General features: G+C 39.6%; 1 protein-coding gene across 1 annotated transcript in view; it reads right to left on the bottom strand.

Moving 5' to 3' along the window:
* Positions 1–13,273: 13,273 nt before the first annotated feature.
* LOC111155386 (25-hydroxycholesterol 7-alpha-hydroxylase) overlaps positions 13,274–26,895 on the bottom strand; it is a 64,100-nt gene continuing 50,478 nt past the window's right edge. Inside the window, exons 5-6 of the mRNA XM_022515536.1 lie at positions 21,013–21,188; positions 13,274–13,671 (exon numbers count right to left, since the gene is read on the bottom strand). Coding sequence (XP_022371244.1) covers positions 13,384–13,671; positions 21,013–21,188 — 464 coding nt within the window. The 3' untranslated portion in view covers positions 13,274–13,383. The remainder of the gene's footprint in view (positions 13,672–21,012; positions 21,189–26,895) is intronic.

The following is a 26,895-nucleotide window of genomic DNA, read 5'->3' as shown; positions in this document are numbered from 1 at the left end:
TCAAACATTTTATTATGCTGTGCTTTGTGGAAGGAGCAATCACCTCTCTTCTGTGTTACTCTTTGCTTGAAAGGTAACAAAAAAGAAAGGAGTTTCAGAGAAGGTGGAACTAAAGTTTTGGCAGGGATACACAATTAAGAGTAGTTCTAGTTCACTTGTTTACTTGTTAATAGGACGATGGCTGGGCCTGGTCATTGGAAGAGAAATAAATGGGGTCACTGGTGAGACCCAGAGGAGATCCAGAGTTCCCATCTGCTGGCATGAACTTTGAAGGCCATGCTGCCCCTGGGTTTCTTTCTCCCAATTGTATGGTATTGTTAACCATGCCAGGGCCTATTAAAGAGCGTAAAGTTTTTTGAAGAGTTTTAATCAAAATTTATATCTCTAACTGCCTGAAAGCCAAGGAAAAGAGATGGATTTGGATTCTCTGAGAATGGATTTTATTGTGCCTTTCCACTTTTTTGGTAACAGGAGAATCAGCCAGGCTTAATTATAAGTGTAAACAATGCCCATAGAGATTTTCAAAACTTACTAGTGTGGCTTGTTAATGACATTTTCAGGGATTATATGGGGATTGGGTTGAGAATTGATTCTATTAAAGAATGAATAGGCTTGTATCTGGACCTTTATAATGTCTTCAATTATAAAAGGCTTGATTTTTCCTGTGGTGGAGGTTTTAGAGATGGTGGCGATGGCGATGGTGGTGGAGTGAGTGTTTCCTCTGTAGGCAGTCTGCTACATGCATTTTTGTCTGCATAGCCTCAGCTCATAATGATATCCCTAAATGACATCAAACTTAGTGGGGGGTGAGGGAGGATATTTTCTGCTCCACTTGCCATCAAAAAAGATTAATCAGAACCTGTAACTTTTCAGAAAACATAACAGCAAAGGGCCTTGAAGCTGGAGCCCTCCCAGTCAGGGAGTGGGGGCAGAGGGAGGGAACAGACTAGGGCAGCCCCCGGGCAGGAAGAGACCGTCTCTCAGCATTTACCAGACAAAGCCTGGGTGCGTCTAATTATGATTATTAAAACAATTTCCATGACGATGTCTAATATTATGTTAATTTGAAAACAACTGTGTATGAAAACTGTCGACTATAATACCTAAATTCATTTAATGAAACACATCGTTAAGGCAATTAAACCTCCTGGATGTGATTAAGAAACATAATTACGACACTGTTCTGCGCCATAATTGGGTGTCTTTAATCAAGGGGTAAAGTGATCAGCAACACAGCCATTAGTTTGTATTGTTCTGGCCCTGCTGTCCATCATTCTGATTAGGAATTAACCACAGCCACCATCAGTTGAATTTTTTTCTTTTTTGCATATTAGCATTATAGGGGATACACTTGCTCAAGATTTACTGCTTAATATTTCTCCTTATTAAGAGGACCTCCTTGAAATACTTATTCTGTAACCTCTGTACTGTTCAACTATTATTAGAAATTGTACAAATAACAAAGCTTGGACTTCAGGCGGAAAAGAAATGCTCGTCCTTCCTTCACTCTTTAAAAATTCAATCTCCAGTCTTACTCCTGAAAGAGACTTGGAATGGTTGGGGAAAGGAGAGCGTGTTGAGAATGTCAGGTGAATGTGCACAATTATTAAAAATAGCAAGATTAATAATATTTATTCTCATGTTGGTCATTTAAGACAAATCAATTCTCTTTCCCAATCCAGGAGTGGGCCAGCGTTTGGTTCTAGGAATAAAGATAGGACATCTGAAAGGAACGGGAGGGGTTTCCGCGATTTACTTAGGTGGCCCTCCATAGGGCCTCAAACTTTTCAAAGTTTCTTCAGCAGCAGCTTTTAGAGAAGGAAGCCGATGGTTGGAGAAACAGCTCTTCCCCCACCTGGCGAACCCCCGGCGCCGTCTCCTTTCTGAGATTTGAGTCCTGAATTGCGGCCCACAATGAAAAATTGACCCCCACACTTGTGGGCCCCAGATGGACTTCCCAGACCCGAGCATGCACGTCGGGCCCGAGTGGCTGAGCAGCAGGGGCGGACGTGTGGGCTTGCGGAACTGTCCTGTGGCCCTAGCTGACAGGCTGGCGGATAAACCGGCGGCGTACCAGACCGCCAGAGCACCTTGCCCCGCCTCCGAGCCCACTCCACACCCACCACACCTCAGGGCGCTTTTAGTTAGCCGTCCCGCCGGGAGGCATCCTGCTACATCCCGCCTGTTAGGGAACAGAAAGTAGGCAAATGAGGCGGAGCAAGGATCCCACTTGGGTCCCACTTGGCCTTCTATTCCACCGGTTTCCTTCTCTAATTTCTCTCTAATTCCAATTGTCTTCTCTAAATTTTAATTCCTACTTAGGTCCCCTCTCCAGTTTGATACTAGGACCTACAGAAGCGTCGGACCTCTTCGTGGACTCCTACAGGACCAGCAGCTGATCATCTCTGAAGATCTTGCTAGTTACCCCCTGTATCTCCTCCCCATCCTCTGTGTGTGTGTGTGTGTGTGTGTGTGTGTGTGTGTGTGTGAGAGAGAGAGAGAGAGAGAGAGAGAGAGAGAGAGAGAGCGCGCACTCTGTGGTGCATTCTCCACTCTCCGCAGCTGGGCATCCCCCAAGATAGTGTGTTGAGCTTAAATTCTTCTCCCTTCTATCCCACTCACCACCCATCCCTACTGCCAACAGCTCACCAGGGAGGGCCCAGGCTCACAGGTTACCCTTCTCCACGCGCTCTTGGTCTTGGACTCTGGAACCGAACCTTTCCACGGCCCCGGACCCCAAGATTGCTCCAGCATGAGTAGCATCGACTTTTCCAATGTAATGACTTATGAAAGATATAATCATGTGTTAAATTGAATTCTCCGTTTAACTGTTAATGGTGTGCTCTGGGCACATTTACGTATTAGATGCTATGGTAACTAATTACCACTAGGAAAAAGGATAATACACTTCCCAGACTTTGAAAAATAATGATGAGAGTTCACTTGCCGGCTCGCAGCACACTGTGGCGGCTCTGCTGGGTGGAGCGTCAGACTGAGTGGAGACCCGAAAGTGTGCTCGTAGAAGGCAGGAGGTAATGAATCCTGGTCAGAGGAGTCTCCTTACCAAAGCCTTTAATGAAACTGTGCTTCAGTTGGGGAAGTGGTGGTGGTGGGGTGTGTGTTGGGGGGGTACCAACTATACAACAGTGCCTCTAAACAAAATTAAATTGCAAGACGTAAACATCGGAAACATAAATAAGTTTTCTTTTAATTAAAATGCAGGCCAGATTAAATTATCCACGTGCCAAGCAACTTTACATCAATTAACAGTTTTTTGTTGTGTGGGCAAAATAAATGAGCCGGTCTCCTGCGCGCTCTGCGTTGGCACTTATAACTCAGATGCCCCTGGATTTGCCAAGCCAATGAAGTGTAGTTGATTTAAATTTGCCCTTTTAAATCAGACATTGGGCACAGTAGATGGAAGGAGGGGAGGCAAGGAGGAGAGAGGGAACCAGGAGACAATAACTTAAGTTTAAGAGCAAAAACGATTCTCAGGTTAAGAGTCCTTTTCCTCCCATTGGATCTCTGGCTCTCCTGATCCACGGGTATATGATTACTAGAACCAAGGTTCTCTAGGTTGTGCTGAAAAACCAGGTGTCTGTTTCACCCCAAGGCCAGGGCAAATGTTTGTACTGGGGACCTGGGAGAGCAGGAGAAGGGAAGGAGCCTTTTCCCAGCCAGCCCGAGATTGCAGACAGAACTTCCACCATACACGTGCCCACCGCGCTACTCTGCTCGCGCTGCGCCCTGGGAGGGACTTGGTATCCGCAGCCGCAGAGCTCCGGTTCTCCCAGTCCTTCCCCTGGACTGGGTTCCCAGCCCCTCCTGTGTGAGCAGAAACATCCAGCTTCCAAGTTTCTTGGCACAGAAAGCGAAGTTCAGAGGCTTTGCCTCAAGCTCTCTTTCTAGAGGTAGCACTAGGATCCAGTTGTCCCCTGCGCCCCCAAGGCAGGTGGGTTCTCCTCCAGATGCCAGGCTTGTCAGGAACACCCCACAGCCCTGCTAATACTAGGAATTCTGCGAAAAACGCCCTATTTTTAAACCTCAAAGAGCTCTTTGCTTCCTAGCAAAGCTGGGAAACTCTTTCTTTGCTTTTCCTGAGGTTTAATTTGGGTTAAATTCTACCACTTTATCTAAATTACTGGTCTTAACAGGATCCAGGAGATTTCTGGACTATTACAAAATTACCAGGTACCCCTGAGTGCATGTGCAAGTGTGTGTGTGACTTTTCTTTCTTTCCCTTCCCCTGTGTTCTCTAATTCTGGCAATATAGAAATACAGATTAGAAACTTTAAGAGAAATGATTGGGCTGGGAAGGTTAGACTGCAAAGGAAAAGAGGATTTTGCAGTGACCCCCCCCTCCCCACCATATATAATAAGATAGACAAGCCTATCTTACAAGTAAGCCTCCGGGATGCTTTGATGGGGAGTTAGCTTTAATTATGCACACTGTGATATCAGTCTCCTTTCCAGCTTGGGAAAGAGTTAATTCTTTCCCAAAGACCATAGTTGCCCTTGTCTTCTCAACCTGATTCAGAGATGCAATAAAATATGAAGCAAATTTATGATCTGTTTCAAGCATTTTATTGCTGTATTTTTAAATTCATATATGCACATATAAGAACTATGATCTGTGAATAATTTGAAATGCTATAGTAGAATGATACATTTTAGATAAAACATAACCATATCTTTATATAATTGTCTCAGATTAAAATAAAAAAGAAAAATAGATTTCTAATGTGGACCAAACTGAAAAACTAATGACAGCCATAAACTGCTAACCAACCATAAATTAACATCTTCATCAAATGCTAAAATGTTATCAGTGGTTATATAAAGCAATTATTATTTCTCCTTATAAGTTTTAGAATAAAGTTCAGGGATATTTAAAGGATCCATTATTTACAAATGCTTCACAATCTTAAAGGTTTCACATTTTATTAGGAGGATGGTTGCAACTCAAATCTGCTGTGTTAATAGAGATGTTTAGAGATGAGAATTTAGATTTAAACATAAAAATGCTTCATGGCCTAAGCTCATTTTATGCATTTATTCTGCTCTGGCAATTACTGAAGAACTTGGTAGAAGGATTTCTTTGTTAAATATCTTCATCTAGTCTTTGAAAAGAAAAGACAAATAATACCTTATTATAATGGGAGAGACCCAGGTTACATACGTAACTGGTTAAAACATTCAGTCATGCCCTGTCTGTTCAAGTAAGTCCAACTACATTTGCCATGTACAGCTTCTCTGCCGAGCTATGGTCAAAATTCTAGCATCAGCCTGAGTCTGTGCCCTCTGTCTGAGATGTCCACAAAAAGAAACGATTTTTCAAACCAGGCCTCCACAGAAACATGAAGAGCCATGGAGGGGGAAAGGATGTCTATCTTTTGAATACCCCATATATCAGGAAGCAGGGGTCAGTGAGTAACTCACTTTAATTTTTTTTTTTTTAGAAGCAGCGAGCATATCTATCTTTGAAGTATAGATTTCTCAAGACAGTGAAATTAAGTAAAATCTAGAATTACTGAACAAAGTAAACTGTTTTTAAAATTTAGAAAAAAGAAATATTTTCCAAAAATCATATTCACTTGGATTATAGAGGATCTGCATGGCATACACAATCAAATTATCTTTGCCCCTCAGCTGTTGTTGACAGTAGGTTGCCTTACACAGTAGTTATTGTGGATGAACATCTCCAAAGTTCAAGGATTAACTAAGGTCTTCAACTGGCTAAGTCCTGGGACCACTCAGAGTTTAACTTTTTGCAAACATTGTTTAGTCTGAAGACTTTCTTCTGTAGAAATGAATGCTATCTTACAGCTTTTGGGTAAATCTAAAATGAGTTCAAAAGAAAAAGTTTAAAAAATGGATACTTAATTTTAAAACAGAGAAAATACTTTAAGATTCATTTAAAAAAATCCAAGTGATTCCAAATACTTAAAAAAAATTCCATTTAAAGTATAAAACAAAGACATTTGTAAAACTTTAAACATATTCCATAGTTCTTAGAAGTTGTGAAGTAAAAGTATATTTCATTTAAACATTAAGCACAAAAGACAGAAGAATTTACTAAAAAATTTGGGTTATTTGTCAGGGAATAATGACATATTTTATGTTAACTATAATGGCTCGTTCTTAGAAATACATGTTATATGGAGTAATGTTCTCTTATGAACAAATAAAAATCTCAAACTAATACATGCTTTATGAGTGTTTAAATTTGACTCAATGGAGAATCATTAGATATTCATACCTTTACCTGTTATACACCTGTTATTAGATTATAGTTACCTTTACCTCTAGTTTCCTCTATAGGCACAAAACATTGTAAGGAAAATAAAATGCTTCAGGAGTCTATCTCTAAATATTTACTTTCTGTGTCTGCAATATATCATATCTTTCCTTATAAAAATGAATACATTTAGGAATTGAGAACATAAATTATACCTCAAATAATTAACAATAAACTATATTAAACCCACTTAAAATTATCCAGCATAACCCCGGAGTATTTTTTCTATCCAATTATATCTTGAATAGAAAATGCATATTATTACTCACATGATCGTGGCTAATTCTGGACAATTAAAAGTAAAAATTTTTTTAATTTACTCAATATGTGCTTTTTTAGAGTAAAATTGAAAGCAGAGATAATAATTTCATAGACTGCCCATATAGTGTCATGATTAATCCTAGTTGTTAATACTGAATTGACTAGTTGAAATACACGGGAACACCTTTAGAGTCTGAGACAAGTTCCTGTAAAATGTTAATGACTCACGGGAGTGTTTCTTAGAGAAGCCAAGTGTCCAGTGGAATGCTATGTGTACGGTTACTGCAGAAGCCACATTTAATCCTCATCAACACCATTCTGTGGTGCTTGCTGTATTTACAGTTTGGATTTCAGCTTTATGAATAAATAGGATACTGCTCAAATATTATTCAGCTTCATTCATGATCTGTGGTAAGTGATCTGCAGAAGACAAAGACCACATCTAATGGGATCTCTCTTCCATTTTTTGTATTTTTACGTCTCTCCACAGATGACTGCAATTATGAAGAATGTGGTCTAGCAAGGTCAGCCCAGTTAAAATAAATTATTAAAAAACTTATTAATCCCCAGTATTTCTTGGGTCTATTTTTATAATTTCCCACATACACAGCTAAGTTAAAATATATTGAAAACTACTCTGACTGAAACAATGAATGTACTTTTAGGGAGGGTATCAGAAAATAAGAACGTGTGTGTGTGTGTGTGTGTGTGTGTGTGTGTGTGTGTTTGGGGCAGGGGGGGCGGGGGGACAGGGATATGAGGATAGACAGATAGCAAAATTATCCTCCAAATAACCTGCTATTTGGAACCAAATCTTCTGCCACCGAACATGCCTCCTAATAGGGAAATGAGGACACACAGTCATTCACCTGCACTTTAAAAGTTGATTTATTGAATTATTGTTGTAAATAAGATATAATTAAAAAGATTTACAAAGCATTTGCATTTCTTACCTAATGTCTTTTTAAGATTTGCTTCCTCATAAATCCACATATATCCCATTTTAAAATCAAAAGGTAATATTAAACAAACAATTCAGAACAACAGTTTTTTATATTATATGGCACTCCTCTGGCTAAAAAATATTTTTAAACATAAGTATTGACAAATTATCTCCTATTTAAAATTGTGCAATAGAGTTTTTCACAAATTAAATTTATCTTACTCAAGGAAAGTATTATAAACAAAATAAAGATTTAAGATTAAAAAGTCCAAACATCATTGATCACTGATTTAGATCAACACTATGAAGACTAAGTAATAATTGCTTTAGAGAAATAGTAGAGAGTTTTATGTGATTGCTCATTATAATTTAAAATAATGCTACAGGGAATGTAATCTTGGCTTGCTAACTTTTTCTTAATTGAGTATGTTTATATGAATACCTAATAATGCAGTTCAAGTAAATAATAGTTTGTAACATTGTGAATTTAATAGGTTAAAAACAGTGCACATTCTAAGGGTTTTTAATTCATCTTTTGTAATTATTGACGTTATTTTATGCTAAGATCAATACCTAAATAATTTTTGTGCTTTGATCTTTGAAATTGGTTTTAAGATTCTACTGTTAAATTAGAAGACATTTACAGGAAATGTTACCCAAATTATTTTTTTATGAGAAAATAAACAGAAGTCATCATGTAGATTTTGAATTGTGACCCCTTTACCTTAGACTTGTGACCCCACACTTACTGATAAAATGAAGAAGATAAAATTAAGTGTGCCAGGAAAACCAAAAGAAGCAGATAAATGTTCCCATGTAGGTTGCTTAGCAGCATGCCTTATTTAGTGGTAAATTGCTTTTTTTTTTTTTTAATATGTTCAGAGCATTTAGTTTTTGCTACTGAATGCATCATTACCGTTGGTCATTGACATAAAACAACAGTATCATTCATTTCCTTTAACTTGAAACTTAGGGGAGGTTGTAAAAATGAAAAGATGGGTTTTTATGATATGTAAAATATAGTTTTTAAGACATTTTAGACCCTCAATAAGGTTTGGTTTGGCTATTTTTGTCTCATAATCACAATACCCGATGTATATGTTTTATTGTGTATAATTATGCACATAGTAATTTCTCATTACAGAACACTGCTTGGGAATGACTGATGGAAGTCTAGATCTAGTGGTAAATCAGAATTTTAAAACTGTTTTAAAGAGATGAATTTATTACTTACAGGGACACTTAAAATAGATTAGTTGTGTATGTGTTGTTTTTCCTAATAAATTGTGTGTTTTTGAAGAAGGGTAATCCAGTGCATAGCAACATATCTAGAACAGAGGCAATGCTCCATAAATGTTTGATTGAATTAATGAACAATGAACTATGTAATGACTAAAAAATTATTCCCTTTAACAAATACATAGGAACAGATTTTAAAAGACACAACCTTGTTAAAGTATCTGTTACAACTTTGTTTGCGTATTGCATTACACTTTTCAAAATAAATCCACATACCTTACTATGTTTAATCCTTATCATGAACCTTCATGTCAAAAAGGCCTTATTGTTTTTATTTGCAAATGGGGAACTGAAGCAATGAGAGGCAAAATGACTGGTCGATGACAAACTAGTCACACCATTGCTGGAATCCATGTCTTTTAACTTATTTCTCCATGACATATTTTTCTATTCACAAACACGCTTTAACGACTAGATATATGCCTGTTACGAGACTCTCTTGTTTTGGTTCTACTGTCCATTCCTTTTATATAACACTTTCTCACCCATTTTGTTTATTCTTACTTTCTATTCTAAATTCTTATACACACTTCTAATTATAAGTGAAGCAGAAATTAGAATTGAATAATTTCCTGTGTTCTCTCTACTATAACATTGCAAAAGTGTACTACTGAGACAAATGTAAGAACATGGAGGTTTCTACTTCAGGTCATATGGTGGACTAGATGTCCTTCTAGTATGCAAAAAATGGGCTATGCTTGGTGGCAGGCAGAAGAGAAAGCCTAGGGCCCAGGTTGGGTATGTGTGTGTGTGTGAAATCCAAGACTGATTCATAAAGCCCAGAACTCACAAAGGGAACATCCTTGTAGGTGAACTAGAAAGAAACCTTGCTCCAGAGAGCAAAACTGAGAGTAGATCTGCCTCTCTCCGTAATGCTGAAGGAAAACAAAACAGAAAATCTCTCCTGTCTATTCCTAATCACAGGGCTGCTTTGTAGCTAATTTAAGGCCAGAACCCACATTACCTATGTATCTCCCACCCGTCATCCCCTCTCAAGCTGCAAACTTAAAGTAATGTGTGTTTGATCATAACATCAGCAGTCTGACAAAAGAAACTCAACTTCTCCCTGAAGGAATGAGTTTTAAATTCAGGTCTTAAAAAATTTCCAGAAATAAAATTCCAAGGAATATGGGCTCAATAAACAATCAACACTGAGTAAGAGTTCAACAGACAAATTATAGAATCAGACTCACAAAACACTAATGATTTAGAAATATCAGATACATAACATAAAATTGGTTTCTTAATATACTTGAAGAAATGGAAGAGGATATGGAGCATATGATGAAGGAAAAAAACACCAGGGGCACCTGGGTGGCTCAGTGGGTTAAGCCTCTGCCTTCGGCTCAGGTCATGAACTCAGGGTCCTAGGATCGAGCCCCGCACCAGGCTCTCTGCTCAGCAGGGAGGATGCTTCCCTCCCCACCCCGCCTGCCTCTCTGCTTACTTGTGATCTCTCTGTCAAATAAATAAATAAAATCTTAAAAAAAAGAAAAAAGACTTCAAAAATGACCAGGCAGGATGCCTGGGTGGCTCAGTCGGTTAAGCTGCTGCCTTTGGCTCAGGTCATGATCCCAGAGTCCTGGAATGGAGTCCTGCATGGGGCTCCTTGCTCGGCAGGAAGCCTGCTTCTCTCTCTGCCTCTGCCTGCCACTCTGCCTGCTTGTGTTCTCTCTGTCTCTGACAAATAAATAAATGAATACAATCTTTTTAAAAAAATGACCAGGCAGTGGGCACACGGGTGGTTCAGTTGGTTAAGTGTCTGCCTTCGACTCAGGTCATAGTCCCAGGATCCTGGGGGCCAGCCCCATGTCGGGCTTTGGGCTCGGCTGGGAGCCTGATTCTCTCTCTCCCCATTGCTTGGGCTCTCTCTTTCTCTCTTAATAAATAAAATCTTAAAAAAAAAAAAAAAATGACCAGATAGGAAGAACAAAAGAGTGTTCTCAAATTGAAAATGTAATCATTGAACTTAGCACATTCAGTGGGATCAGAAAAACTGAAAGCTGACAAGTTGGCAGCTGGCACCCTGGCTCAAAATCAACCCACAGAAGGGAGAGGGTCGTAAGGACCTGAGGATAGAACATAACAAATCTAGAACATCTCAGAGAGAATGCAGGCAGTCACGGACTCTGTGTGTGTGTGTGTGTGTGTGTGTGTGTGTGTGTGTGTGTGTGTGCAGGTGTGAGCGCATGCGTGCGCGTGTGCGCACGTGCATGCACGTGCACACGCACTACAGGGGTTGAGGACAGAGTTTGTAGCAGCCCAGAGTAGAAGATGGTGGACACAGCAGTGGGAGGATTTTTTGTTCCTGCTTTGGCCTCTAACCCCAATTAAGTATCTGATGGATACAGTTTCTATCACAGGATGAAGAGATTTAAAACATGGTGGGTGCATGTTATGGCATAGCAGTTAGAAGCAACAGATTAAATATATATATATATGTGTGTGTGTGTGTATACATATATATATAAAGTAATACGAATATATCTTTAAAAACATAGAGCTTAATAAGAAAATTAAGAAGGATCTCTTATATAGAAAATTCATTTATGTAAATTAACATGCACACAGGTACTATGTTCTATAAAAATATATACTTATGAAAAGATAAATATCAAACACATAGAATGTTTGCCTATGACAGAGAGGAGTATAACAGTGAAGATTAGGGATAAGATAGAGTAAGTAGATAAAGGCAGAGGGGACAAATCATAATTGTGTACCATGAACTAAGAAGTATAAGGAGCATGATTACTCAATGCTATGAAGTTAAATAAAAAGAAAGAAACAAACTCCATGGATGAGATAAAGAGCAGATTAGGTACACGGTGTAGAGACAAAATGACAGTGAGATCTAAACAGATGACCTAGAATATAAAATAGAGGTAGAAAAAATGGGGAGGAAAGGTCAAACAACATGGAGTGTAGAGAGAGAGGATCTAATAGAGTCTGGGAGAGGTATTACTCCAAGATTATGGCTAAGAATACTTCCTACCCGATGAAAGACACACATTCTCAGACTCAAGGGGCACTGTGACATGCAAGAGTGAGAAACTGAGACTAAGAACATCAAAGACAAAAAGAACACATTAACCCTATCAGAGAGAAGAGGCAGACTGCCTTCTGAATAATTAAAGTAACGGCTAACCTCTTTACAGCAATGATGGAAGACATAAGAACATGCAGTATCTTCAGAGGGCTGGGAGGAAATAGATTTGTGCACACAGCAAAATCATCTGTCAAGAATGAAGGCAAAAATAAAGACATCTCCAATCAACCAGAGCAGAGCTTAGCTAGCAGAGCCCCACTAAGAAAGGTTTAGAGCATGTACTTCAAGAAGGAGACTATAAATCCTAGAGCATCTATTGATTAGTAAGTATTGTAAGTATTTTATAATGTTACTCTAAAAATCAATCTCCTTTTTAAAAACAGTAGTGCAACACTGAAATAGTAGAAGTTCCAATCCACGCGATGCAAATTAACTGAATTTTATTACCTGCTTTTCCTGTTTAAGTACAGGGGCATCATTTAGGTCAGATGCCAAATAACCACCTGGTAAGGTGAAATTAGAAAGCTCTGAATTATGGACACAATGCTGCATTGTGGGATTTAAAATTATACTGCATTCCATAATGGTGTAACTCCAAAGAATACAGATCAACTCCAAGTCCGAAAGGTGATGTGTCAAGAACAAATACTGCGATCTGATTTCTCAGTTTATATAAATGGAAGCATTTAGGAAAGAGTTCACTGCAATACTGGCATAATCCTCAGAGTTTACACTAAAACCAAGTGCTACCATCAATCCTGTCATGATTTTAACATTTGCTCTTAACAAACCAAATACCAAGGTCTCAGGCAAATGTTGAATATGTAATAGGTTTTGTGTGTTCTTATACATTAAATCTTCTCAGTATCTAACTCAACGTGAGTGCTCTTACATAACAAGAAATTTTGTTGCATTGAGCCTTAGTATACAAAATAATAAAGAACACTTATGGATGATTAAATATTGAAGTGAAGTTGGAGCATTTAAACTGCAAAACTCATTTAAGGCAAACGTACCCAGGCGGTATAGACATTATTGATATTACACTTGAAGGGAACATTTTCATCCAGTTTATCTCATGAAAATTTAATTTCCTTCTTCTCTGAGAATTTGGAATTTGTTAGACTGTGTCCATTTTCAGCACAAATTTCCACTAGTACATAAAGTGTGATTTTACGTATTAGAGAAGAATCTGAGTGACTTAAAAAAAAATTCCCACGGAGCCAAATTTATTGTGGTACATTTACCATGACGAGAGAACATCACAATATGTAGAAAAACATAAAAAAAGCTATTTTATCATTATGCTGATTTTGATGTCTATTTTCATGTCAACATCCTATTTTAGTTTATGATGGGTTTTGTGACCAGGTACGAACGGGACTGATTGCCGATCAAATGTAAATTTGCACTTTCTTTAAAAAACAAACAAACAAACAAAGCAATTATGTTTGCAGAAATTCATAACAAATAGATGAGCCACGGACATTTAGATGAGTTCGGATACATTTCTTTTCTTTCTTTTTTGCTTCTCTAAGATTTTACTTTGTACCTGAATAAAACATCAGAAGCCGGATGCTGAATGCCAAATAAAAGTCGACTATAGTTTGCTTCCATAGGTTTATCATCAATTATTTCTAAATCAAAGTAAGTTAAAAGTATAACCAACAACTGCTTTACTTCAACAATTGCCAAAAATCGGCCTGGACACTTGCTGGCCCCAAATCCAAACGGCAGCAGGTAATACTTCAGCTTCTTCCCGTTTTTGAAAAAGGCAGTTTTCTTTTTACCGTCTTCTACAAAACGATCGAATCTAAACTCCTGCAGAGAAGAGACAAGGAGTGTTAAAGTGCAAAATTTACATGAAATAGTTTGAGGTCAGGTCCACAACGTGGCCCGTTCTCTCTGCCCATCTAAAAAGGCTCCTTTTAATTCTGCAAATGCCAGAGAGTAAAACTTGACTAGGTGCAAATTATTAATGAACTTTCAAAAAAACTCCAATGCTCCTAGGAAATGACTTCTCCCTTATCATCGTGAAAAGCACATACCTATATGACTCTTCTTCCTAATTCGCACCTCTCTCTTATGCTGTTTCCTAAGTGAAGAGGTAGTCTCTTTAGTTTTGTTCCCTAAGATGGTCCCACTTGGTGGACGGACGTTGGGTAGAAGGTAAGGGCACTGCCACCATTGTTACGATGGGATACGAATGTCTTGGGCCCCAGTAGCTGCCTAATATGCCTTTTCTACTCCTTCCCAGTCAGTTCCTGATGGATGAGGACTTCAACCTAAGATTCAGTGCTTATGATTGGGTTAAATAGACATAAAATGAAATTTGAAATTCACATGAAGCCCTAGAGAGGAACTAAACCACAAAACCCATCTTGCTTGTTTTTTGATGTACTGAATTTCTCCTAGCATGGTGCTATTACAATGGACTCTCTTTGGGTTAACTTTAGGGTGGCAGGTATTTCCAATATGTTTTCATAAATAAGTTACATTACTTGTTACAGAAAATTATGGGACTGGTTTATCCAGGGTGTTTAGCCTGGCATTAATTTACTCTCACTTGAGTTTCTGTGAAGAAACTGAGTGACCTTATTTCAGCCCATGGTGAATTAAGCCATTGATTAAATTAATGCACGTGGCATGCATGAAAATGACCAAGTATTTCCTATACTTGGTGCTCATTAGCATTAGATCTGCTCAGCACACAAGTTTGATATGAACTACATGAAGTCAGAGGCAAAGAAGCAGGTCAGACTGCAAGCATTTCATGTTATAGTGAAAACCTTACAATCGGTGGACAGCTTCCAAATCCGTCACAGATGACCTAATTTTCCCACTCAATGTGAATGCCATTGAAATAATTTCCTTTAAAGGTACTGGTCTTGTCTTCTTTTACCTAGGCACCTATTTTGATAAATATTCATGCTTGGAAGGCACACTTTGGGTGGTTTCCATTCCCGTCCAACTTGCAAGTTGGTGAAATCATTAAGGCCAAATTAATCTGCATTAGAACACAAGTAATTTTCCTCCTCACAGACAGTTCTGGGATGTATCTGAATAGGATCTAACTAGTGCTAAACTAAAAATATCCGTGCCTCCCCATAGCAATGAACAAGGACACTCTGTTGACATGCACTGTATTACTGGAGATATAGTACAATATGGTACTCTCTCTTCATGACCTTTTCCATGACTGGGGCCCAAGCCTGCTTGCCTGAGTGTAGGACTGCTCCTTCCTCCTTCTCACTGGCTAATCTGAGGAGAGAACACTCGACAGGAGCTCCTCACATAGCCCAGTCAGTTCACGTTAACTAACTCATGAAATGATTTGTTGGGAAAAGATCTCACTGTAGCCACACTCTTTAAGTCAGGAAGTACAAAATGAAAACTTGACTTGGGTTATGACTTCATAGTGTCCCGATTTCATAAATAAGCCAACAACTGCTTTATTTCATGGCTGCCTTGTTCTTCGTCAAAGTGAATGTGCTGCTCTCTGAGAGGCCAGTGGGATAAATGCATGACGCCCCCCAACCCTGTGACCTCCAGGTAGTGTTCACAGTCAATTCCCTCAAATTTCTACTCATTCAGCAATGTCTCTCCTCTGGTTTTCCACCAGCTTTGATTCCGTTTCCTTATAGTAAACGTCTTAGAAATTCCTACTTAGTTGTTTATATTAAGAAACAAGAAGAGGAAAGCCAACTTCTTTTGCTCTGTTACTACCATCAAGCTCAAAGGGCACATGGGCATAAATATATTTTTTGAGTCAAAATTTATTTTCAGTTTGTTTTCCATAGTCAGGGCATGCAGAGCCAGAGCAGAAACCAATATTAGGACAGGCCTGTGGCAGAGGCTAGGGAGATGGTTTGGTTTTTGCCAAAAAGATAAGGAATATGGTAGTCTCACCTGTAAGATTCTGGGGTCATAGTGACTAGAATAAAGTGTTAGGATCTCAAGATGCACACATTCATTTGGAACAATTTAAATGCAGGACTCATCATGTTGACATAAACTCTTTGCAGTCACCCTCACAGCTCAACACTTCAAAACTAAAAATGGTCAATTAAATGCCATAATAGTAAGTGGATGAGAATAGAGAATTCATGAAAGAAAGGGCATGACACTGTAATTCCACATCACCCCTCTCATAATTCTTGTGGTTGACTTCTGAACATCTTTCTTCTGCTGAGGTTTGTCTAGGCACCCACCACAGTAATCACGCTGCCCTGGCCTCTGACTGATTGAGGATAGGGTATGTGACCCAATTTCGTCACTGCTACAGAGGAAACATCTGTGACGACATCTGATAGAAGTTCCTTTCTTGTGAAGAAAGAAAAACAAACAAACATATGCTTAATCCCTTCTCCTCTGGACCTAGTTATTTGTGAGTCTGGTGCCTGCAACAGCAATGGCCTCCAGGTTGAAGAGGGAGCTAAACCCACAGGAGATGGCAGAGCCAAGAAATCCCAGGAGATTGGAGTTGTCACATTGTCTTATTTATCTCTGTATTTTCAAAGCACCCAACATAGTGCTGTGTACATAGTAGAGGTTCCATATACATTTGTTGAATTAATGCATAAATACATGACAATAAAGTATATTTTAAAAGCAATCTTCAGGCTTCTGGAGAAAACACAGATATTGAATGGGTAAATAAACATGTAGAGAATGAAGCATGGATGAATATTCAGCGTTCATAAATAGAGAATGGTATAATATTTAGCATGAGAAATCAAGATTGGATACATGATACAATTTTCTGGATAGAAAAGAGTTTTGGTACAAGTGACTGAGGAGGATTGAACACCCTAATTTGTGTGCTCCGAATATTGTCTTTAGTTCAGTTTAAGAGATTTGTTTCAAGACTTCCTGTATGACAAACATTGAAGTTAAAAAGGCATTAAAACGAAGTCTTGCTGAGGTAGGTGACATACAATTTAATCAGGGTTTGGATTCACTCAATTATCATTTGGGGTGTAGGAATCCAGATTCGAGAATATACGGACTTCTTAAAATAAGACTGTCAGTGTTTTGAATGGACGACTAAGGGGCAGCGCTCTTGCCTTTGGGTACACAATCAGCCCTCCTGGGAGCAAGATGACAGGGTTCCTTTCTATCTGCATGACTTAAGTTCCAATTCATTTGTACTAGCAGGAGAGAGCGTGCCCATCTCCTCCCAACTCTGCGTTTAGAGTTTTCACAGTAGTCACATGAAATCAGCCACGTGGGATATTTAAGCCACAAAAATTGACAAAATCAGGGCTTCTCAGAGGGCCGTTTTACCAGCACACTGATGGTTCCAACAGAATGAGTATGAAGGCCAATTTACTGGTGTGGCAGAAACCCTCTCAACAAAAAGCACTTAGCCCTGAGAACATAGCCATGTGATAAGACCAATTCCCTAAACTCTAAGCTCTTAAAGACAAGGGTCTTTTAAATTTCTGTGCCACCACCCCCTCGCCATTATGCCTATCAAAATGCTTTCTGGATAACAGATGCTCAGTATATATTTGTTTCCTTGAAGTAGACTGGTGGCATTATCTCTTCCAATTTGAGGTACAGACAAAAAAGTAGAGTATTTCCTCATTTGTTATGATGAGCATATTTGTAGAGCAGTGACAATAATCAGAATAATATTGCTACAACAGTTTTTAATAGTGATTTAGAATTTATTCAAGGGCTTTCAAATTCATTTTATCATTTTAGAATCCCTACACGGCTGAGAAGTTAGATAGGGCAGACTTGCATGAGGTCAAATAAGGTCTTTCACTTTCAGAGCTTTTGGGAGCGCTCCGCTCCAATGGCTTTGTAATTACTTTCTTGTTTCCCTGTGTCCTTACTTTAGAAGGCTACTTGGCTGTGTTAAAGCGTTACCACCTTAAAAGTTTGCTGTTTCTTCCCTATGGCTCCATGGTGTTTCCAGGCTTCCCTTTGTACCTTAACTTGTCTGGTCACAGAAAAACCAACCAACAGATTTGCTCCTCTCCATAGCTCCAGGTCAGGATGCTGCATTTTGGCAGAAAGGAAATCATCACTATTTACCAATTATTTGAGCGCCAGATGCTTGAATTCTGGCTAATAATAGATGTAAATTTGAGGAAGGCTTCAGAAAAATTTCAAAAGCTATCTATTCCTAGTTAAATTATCTAGGCTTTTTTGAATAGCATTTAGACCAAAAAAAAAAAAAAAAAAGAGGGAAAGGAAAACTGAGAAGGGTGTTTCCTGCGCGCTCTCATTGTCTTCAATTTCAGCTGCCAATTTATTTCCCGTGTAGGCAAGAACCACCTAAGTGGTTAATATCACAATAAACTAAGCACCCGATATTCAGGAAAATAATAATTCTTTACACAGAAGTTACATGTTGATAGCTTATAGACCCAGTTAGGTCCCCAAACACTTTTTGCTTAGCCCATTTTTGTGTTTTTAAACATTATTTTCCCAAACCTTTAAAAATTCTGAAGTTTACCCCAAAATCTGTTTTCTGAGTTTTTTTTTTTTTTTTTTAAATGACTCAGCCATGCTAGGCCTACATGCTTTTAAGAGCTGAAGGCTAATTCATAAGTAACCAAATGGTCTTACTTAGATAGCTCTGGGCTCTCCTTTCCCCATAGTTTTTACCACTCCTGATAGTATTGCTACATTTATACACAAGCCATTTCATCCATTTGTTCTAGTTAGGCCCAGTACATATTTGAATATGCAATATTGGTGGTAATTTAAAATTCTAATTGAAGTGTATTTTCACTTTCAGAGCATTCATCCATTCCAGCAACGCCTTATTTATTTGCCTTGTGGACAGCCTCCTGTGCTGGGCACTGAGAATGCAGAGAAGACAGTGAGTGATGTGGTCTTACCCCTTCTGGAGCTTTCAGCATATGGGAACACAGACAAACAAACAAGTAATTGGAAAGCAGCAGGTGCTTTGCAGTGTAACATAGGTCCAACAGGACACAGAGTTGGCAATGGCCAATTCTCTGAGGAACGATGTGGGAATCAGGAACACTGCCAAAGAAGAGTGATGAAGGATGATTCTTGTGGAGTAATCTGGAACCTCTTGAGTGGACAAGAAGGAAAATTCTAGGAATAGAGAGTTGTGTGAAGGAAGACCATGGACTCTTTTTGGAATGTCATATTCTAGAGTCTCTTGGGCTTGAACATCCTGAAATCATGCATCATTGGGTTGGGAGAACCTATGTTCTGTGAAGGTTCTTCAGTCTCTGTGTCTTCAAAGAAGGCCTATACTTACATCTGGATCTAGTCTTCCTCAAATTTCTGGACTCAGAGCTACTGTCTGTTTTCTGTATCTAAGGCCTGGTCTTTCCATTCAAGATCTATAGGGCACAAAACATAGGCAGTGGGGAATATGAGCTTCTGAAGAGCTTCTGGGTCAATGCTCTCAGGGACAGATGGCCCAGGACAGAATTTCCCAGGATTTCCTTCTCTTTTTTTACTGTCAAGGGATGGTGGCTTCAGATGGGCATCCATTCTATGAGCATCTATGGCATCTACTTATTGTCATTCTACGTTGATAAAAATCACAGGAATAAAGCTATCTGCCTGATAGCGGTAGGTACTCAGTAAATGTTTATAGAATGAATGTTTATGTAAGTCCTTGCTAAATCATATAAAAATGATTCTGAACCATGCCATATTTTTCTGGGCCGATAATGATCATCATTCCACAACTAATTTAGGGAAGACAACATTGGCAAAAAAAATTACCTAGTTAATTTTGGGGACCAAAGAACAGTACCGCAAAAATAGAGGTAATTTGGTAAACATGTATCGTGCTGATAACTTGATAACTGATAACATGTATTGCTGATAACTTTAATGTTGATTCTGCCATCATGATATGAATGGTAAACTTAATGAGTAATGGAGTAGTCACATAATGAAAATAATAAATAGAAGTTAAATTTAAAAATTATAGATAAAAATAAAAGTTAAAATTTTAGATATTTTTCAAATATTAGTTATTATCTGCCCCATTTATTGAATATGTATGTGTGGAATTTTTTTTTTATATTTATAAATGTGGAGACAAAGCCAGTTGTCTGCAGAATTTTCATGCACTCACTAATACCCTACTTCTGATTTGCTGTCACCTACATATAACGTCTCTTCTTCTGAAACACAGAGGAAACATATGTATACTTTCCCCCTCACTTGAAAAAATTTGCCTTTGCTGGTGCAATAGATGTAAGTTATCTCATTGCATTTGGAGTCTCTCCTCTTCTTATTAATTTCCAAAATTCAAAACTATTTTAATCTAGCCTGGCTGCAAACCATCTGACTTAGAAATGCTTTAAAAGTGATCCTGCTATGAACTGCTCAAAAAGAGCAACGTAGTTTACCTTTGAAAAATAGCGTTTTCTATACAAAAACCACTATAACAACAACACTACTTCATGAGACACTCAGGCAGACTATGACTGCATTCAATTTGCATGCAGGTGGTGAACCTCTGAAGTGGTATTAAGGGATGAGCCAGGGTGGATTAATTTCCAGTCTTTGATATTCATTAACTCCAGCTTCAGAAAAAAATACAAGGAGATGACACAATTACCCTCAGAGCTTCACCCGGGAGCAGCAGCTTTACAATCTCGGGTTGCCATTCTGACTGATCAAAAAGGGGCATATACCTGTGGTAAGTGGTGAAAAAGTATATGGGCTTAAGTACAGCAATGATGGCATTTGATCTGGGGACAGTCAACCCCATTCTAGAAACACTTAGCAAAACAGTCATCCTTATTTATTCTCTGAGCCACCCACCAATAGCTAGCCCTCCACGGTTTTCAACAATCTCTGCCAAGCACAACCTATTTTTGGCCTAAAGCTAATGATGGCCAAGGTACAATGCCTTTCATTTGAAGAAGTCAGCATCCAGTCTCATCATTATATTTCTATTTACAGACCACAAAACCTTTGGAGAGAGATCCTTAGGAAACACTTCAGTAAGTAGGAAAAAGATCCTTAGGAAACACTTCAGTAAGTAGGAAAATTTTCCCACAGGAAGGCAGGACATAAGCCATCAATCCATCTCAAATTCCTCCTGGAACAAGGTGGCAAAAGGAAGCTATGGAAAGATAGTGTGAGGAAGAGGAATGTTCTCACAGTTATCTAAGAAGGAGCCACGACCGCTTGATGCTTGTTTACCTCTGGAGCCTCAAAGACCTCCGGGTCATAATGTATGGCTGGAGGAAAGATGGCTACCAAGTCCCCCTTCCGCAAACAGTAGTCTTGCGTCTCTGAATGTAGAGTCAAGTCCTCTTGAACAAAACGAATGATGCTTGAAAATGAGCATAGTCGTAAAACCTCGAGAACGGTGCTTTCTGAAGGACACAAGCAAGTAACAGCTTATTAAAATATGACTGCTCTGGAACAGTGCTCTCAATTTGCCATTAAGCTCATTACCAATAGCTTTGATTGAAAAGGGAACTCTTTCTTAATCAGATCCATTGAACACCAAGGGGGAGTCATGGTGGTCTTGGATCATCATAGCAAGGAGGAGGTGGGGGAGACAGCTGGGACGGCCCGTCACAGACAGAAGCCTGCGGTGCTGTACTTGGGCAGAAAGTCAGTAGCTAGGGTTTTTGTAGGAAGGAAAGGTTGGCAAGAGAAAAATGCTGTGTGATAGGTATATCCATTGGACATTAAAACCATCTCCCAGCCGAAGAACACTGCTGGTGGGTTTTTTCTCCACCCTTCAGAATAGCTACATCTTTAAAGCCAGGCTCAAGCATTTAATAATCACTTAGGCAGTTAATAGTAAAGTAATTGTAGTAGTGCTTTCTGCGGTGGCTTAACACTTAATTTCTTTTTTGCTAGCTGTAAATAAAATGTGGGTCAGCTTTTGTTGGAAAAATTTCAAAGATAAAAGACTTGCATGGGATTCAGAAGAAAACCGTCTCTTCCTCAGCATCCAGGGAAAATAACAGCCACCATCATAACCTGGAAGATTCCAGAAGCTGAATGTCCTTGCTTTCCCAGTGGCCTTCACCTTTTGCTCCTAGCACGACAGATTTTATGGCTAATTTCCGGCAATTTATCCTGGCAGTTTGAGGAGGAATTCCTTTGGGAATAATATGCATAATTTGCATAAATCATTCTGATAGCATGCATATCAGCATGTAGCTCCTGTCTAGGTCTGCATCTCTGCCTTCATAATCAAAACTGACTATGTTTTCACCAGCCTGAATGGGTCCTAGAATATAAAGCTTGATTCTTTCTAATCAGCAACGTGAAAAAGAGCTCCAAATTGAGCGCTTTCCTCCTTTCACATGGTAACAAATGGTTGTGTTTATGGCTTGCAATTTAGAATCTCTCTCTCTCTCTCACACACACACACACCCCAATTTCTTAGTGTTCAGCAAAGCTCAGAAACATAGCGTGCTCAGTTATTAGAGTAGAGCAGGGCACTGGTCAGTGAGGGCTTGCATCAGCCAAAAAAGAAAAATGAATGCTATTTCACTAAAATGTAAATCTACGCCCAGCTTGCACAAGTAGCTTTGGGTGCCTTCTCCCAGGACATTTCCCCCTCAGCGTGCGTTTGTCTAAAGAAATGAGGCTGCGGTCCGCTCTGTGTGGCCGGTGTGGTGATTCAATGTGACGTACAGTGAGGCTGTGCATATTCTTTTGGACTGCCTTCGTTATTATAATCAGGCAGAGTCAAATCGGCTTGTTGGTGATGAGGCCAGAAAAGAACTTCGGTTTTGGAACGTGGACTCCACTGCAGATAGCCACAAGGCAACTGACACGACGGATCTCAGCTGGCAGGACACCGGTGACCAACATCTCTGTGGTGCAAAGCGAGGGTCGGTTTCCCATGTACAACTGCTGGCTCTGTTGGGTCAACAGCGGGACCGCAGCATTTTCGCTTGTGGTGTGAAACGGTAGCTGACATATGTAGCGGTGCCGTTCCCCCAAGTCCAGTAGGGGTGTGGGAAGAAGAGAGACAAAAACGAAATCACTGTGGGGTGGCTCTGCGACAGGGCAGGCATTTACCAGTCCGAACAACACAGTCCCATCCGATTGGCCGGCGGGGCTCGGGGGAAGCACGGCAGCTTGCGCCCACTGCGGGATCGCAAATGACAATTGGGCAAGCATCTCTTATGCAGAAGTTAATCACAATAATGGAGCACAAAGTGGGGCTTAGCGGTCAGATCGTAAATGACAAATCTGTTTTACCTTCCAGTACCAGTTATGTGTGCAAGGCGAGGTTGGCTCTCGCTCTGAGCGATCACGCCGATGATCATTAGATGACAAAAGTAATGAGTTGCATTATTATCAACAACGGAGAGGGGAGCTTCCGTGGTTCTGCGTTACAACAGAACAGACACAAAAGCCAGCAGCTTTTCCACCAGCCCCAGTAAGAACGCAGGCAGAGCTCTATGTTGAGAAGAATGACAACTGCACAATAAAAAAAATTGCAGCCTCTACTTGTAGTTGTCATAGTTGAGCAGACACCAGCCAGTGCCGCTGACAGACCAGCTGGGCCCTGGGAGGACTTCCATGCTGCACCAGGAGGTACGGTAAATTATCCTGCACGGTAGAGCAACATCTGTTTCTGTGCTAGTGCCGAACAAACAAGGCAATTTAAAACATACCAAGGGATAACCAAGCAACAAATGAACATGACCCTCATTTTTCCCCCCTTCTCACACACGAGGTGTTAAACTTCATTGTGCAAGCACTCCACGAAAGAGAGGCCAGGTTGGTAGTTGATAAGGTGTTGTCAGAGAGATTTTACATATTTCCAAAATGGAAAGAAAAAGCTTATAGTATTGTTATTCTTAGAATCTTCCTTCCCCCTGCTATCTTCATTTCTTTTATACCAAAGCTAGCACTCAGTTCTCAATTCGCTCTAGAATTTAAAAAAAAAAAAAACTTTCCATATACTTATAAATATTCAGTCTTTAAACCTAATTTGCTATACTTAGTTCACATGCCTTCAAGCATTTGTCTTCCAATTTCCACTGAATAAATGCGTACTAATGAGAAGTAGAGCAAGCTGCTGAGGCAAAGCTGGGTGACTTGGGTCTGGCCTGCCACCAGCTTGTGATAGGCGGGCAAATTGAGTTAAAATGAAAAGTCTTGTCAGCTGAAATTCAACATGGTAGCCAAACAGCAAGCTGTCAATCATCCAGCCAAAACAAGGGACTGTAGGTAATAAAAGGTCATTGTGATCATTAGTGCACTTGGCTTTCATATGCAAGTTAATTTTAATTAAACATGATCTCTATCTGTAAATGTTTTATAAAACTTATTGTGCATAATGGATTGTTAATTTATACTAACATTTAGCAGGTAATAGGACCCTCTACTTATTAAAGCATTGTAGAGAAATGGCTATTGAGAATGCAAATATTTTGGGGATAATTTACACCAGGCACCACAAGGTGCCAGCAATTGCGATTGCGATTAAGATAAGGCTGCCTGTGTTTTATTAAGAGCTGAGCTTTACTAACTGGTATACAGTAGAAAATTGGATTCTAGCATTCCCACGATGAACTTACAATTCAGGGTCTGAACTACCTCCTTCACCTGGCTAGGAGGGATCTGTTTTTCTTCTCCGGATCTAAAAATATTCTCATTAAGTATCCCTTCTAAGCAAAAAGCTGGGGAATGTGTTGAGCTAAGACGTTTTACCATGTAACTGTGAAGGAAAATTGCAAATGAAAGGATATGCTGGTAGGAAAAGTCATGTACTCTTTCTCTCTTGCCCTCAGATCTCCATTCTGGCTGTAATAATTGACAGATGATTCTCATTTGCAGATTTAAAGCGTTGAAGCAGCTCATGACAATCAATAATGCATGTAACAACGCAAACACAAATAAGCACATCCAAGTTTCTGCCTCACACTTAGGCCATGTCTGTGTATGTGGAATGAATGTACTGTGACACGGCCAGGCTGTTAATTTGGGTCATCTTAATGACTGGTGCAGACTGTCGTACCATCTGATTAGCCATGGCGATCAGTGGATAGCAGTGATGGCTGGAGCGAAATGGACAGCCAGGCCATGCCACGGTCCATTGGGGCTGAACGCTTGGGCGGTCTTACAAAGGTGGATGAGGAGTGGGGAGAAGAGGATCTGCGGGCAGCTCTCTAGAAGGTGTGAAGAAATGGAGTGAGGCTCCAGGTGTGTGGGTGCATTTTTACATAACTGCCTTTAAGACAGGTGAGAAGATCAGTTAGATATTATAATAATCACGGATGCTGGGTGGCTCAGTGGGTTGAGCACCTGACTCTTGGCTTTGGCTGGGGTCATGTCATGATCTCGGCATGGTAGGACTGACCTTGTGCTGGGGGGTCCCCACTCAGTGGAGAGTCTGTTTGAGATTTTCTCTCTGCCCCTTCCCCTGCATGTGTGCTCTCTCTCTCAAATAAATAAATAAATAAATAAATAAATAAATAAATCTTTAAAAAAATCAATTATAATAATCAGATAACTTAAAGCAAATAACTAGTTCTTAGCTCAATGGCTATGTTTTAAATAAAATCAAGAGTAAATCTGAATTGGTACAGAAGTCTACTTTCACTCTGCATTGCAGACACAACATTTGGTTTCCTCTAGAAAAGTAAATTCAACATTCATATGTTTAATAAACGTTTATTGGGGTGCCTGGGTGGCTCAGTCCTTAAGTGTTTGCCTTTGGCTCAGGTCATGGTTCCAGGGTCCTGGGATCAAGTCCCACATTGGGCTCCCCACTCAGTGGCAAGTCTGCTTCTCCCTCTCCCACTCCTCCTGCTTGAATTCCCTCTCTTGCTGTCTCTGTCAAATAAATAAAAAAATCTTTAAAAAAATGTTTAAGACCCTACTCTGTTCAGGGCACTGGACCACTGCTACTGGTGAAAAAAAGAAAACACAGCAAATGGACTTAGCCTTCGTGGACACTGTAATCTGGGTAGTTCAAAGTTGGGAGGTGCATAAAGACAGGAATGAGCCACAAGATCCTAGAGAGGATTCTGCGCAATTTCTTAGTAGATACCTCTCTAAAGATGGCATTCAGAATGTACGTTTAGCAGAAAGTTATTTTTCATACTGAGCTGAAATTTCCTCCTTTTAATTTCTACTGTTTTGAAAAGAGGCAAAGGGAAAAAAAAATTCTAATCCCTCTTCCACGTGACAGTCCTTTAAAAAAATTTAAAGACAACTGTCATGACATTTTTATTTTTAACATTTTTAAAAGATTTTATTTATTTTAGAGAGAGCGAAAACAATCCCAGAGGGAGAGGGATCACAGAGGCAGAGGGAGAAGCAGACTCGACGCTGAGTGCGGAGCCTGATGTGGGTTCGATCCCAGGACCCTGAGATCATGACCGGCTCCAAAGGCAGCTGCTTAACCCACTGAGCCACCCAGGTATCCCTATCACGACATTTTAAAATTGTATGTCAGAGACAATGTGGCCTTCAGTCTTTTGACATCCTGGATGAATTCAATTAGCCAACTTGCCTCTTAAAAGGTAGCAGAAGTGGATGTGGTATTTTAATTAGAAATGTGGAGAGAAACTACTTTCTTTACCCTGCATATCAGACTTCTTTTAATGTTTCGTTGGAAGCAAAAGGACAACAGATTTTTGAAATCATATCGCCACTGACTGGTCTTAAGCTTTCTGATATTCCAGAGGTTATCAGCCCTGGCTGCCCATTAGAATCACCGGAAATGGTTTAAAAAAAAAAAAATGCTCCATTCCAGATCAAAGGAATCAGAACCAGTGCATTAACTAAATCTTTAAATTAGTGGTTTTGAACCTTGGTTGCACATTAGAATCACCTGGGGGAGCTTTTAAAGCCATCAGCCTGCACCCCAAACCAATGAAATCAGAACCTCTGGAGGTGCGACCAGGTATGAGTAGTTTTTAAAGCTCCCGAGTTGATCCCAACGAGTAATCAAGGATAAGAACCACTGTTAAACCCTTCTCTGCTAAGCCACACATTTCCTCATCCTATTTATTCTTAGGCAATTGATGCTTGACCTAAGTCCTCCAATTCTTTGCCTTCTCATTGTTCCCCTCTCAAGTCCTGTGTCCAGTAATC

This window comes from Enhydra lutris, unplaced genomic scaffold (assembly GCF_002288905.1).
Source record: "Enhydra lutris kenyoni isolate GAN:26980312 unplaced genomic scaffold, ASM228890v2 scaffoldscaffold41, whole genome shotgun sequence".
NCBI classification, from domain to species: domain Eukaryota; kingdom Metazoa; phylum Chordata; class Mammalia; order Carnivora; family Mustelidae; genus Enhydra; species Enhydra lutris.
Note: the sequence above shows the minus strand (reverse complement) of the source record. Positions and strands in the feature narration are given on the sequence as shown.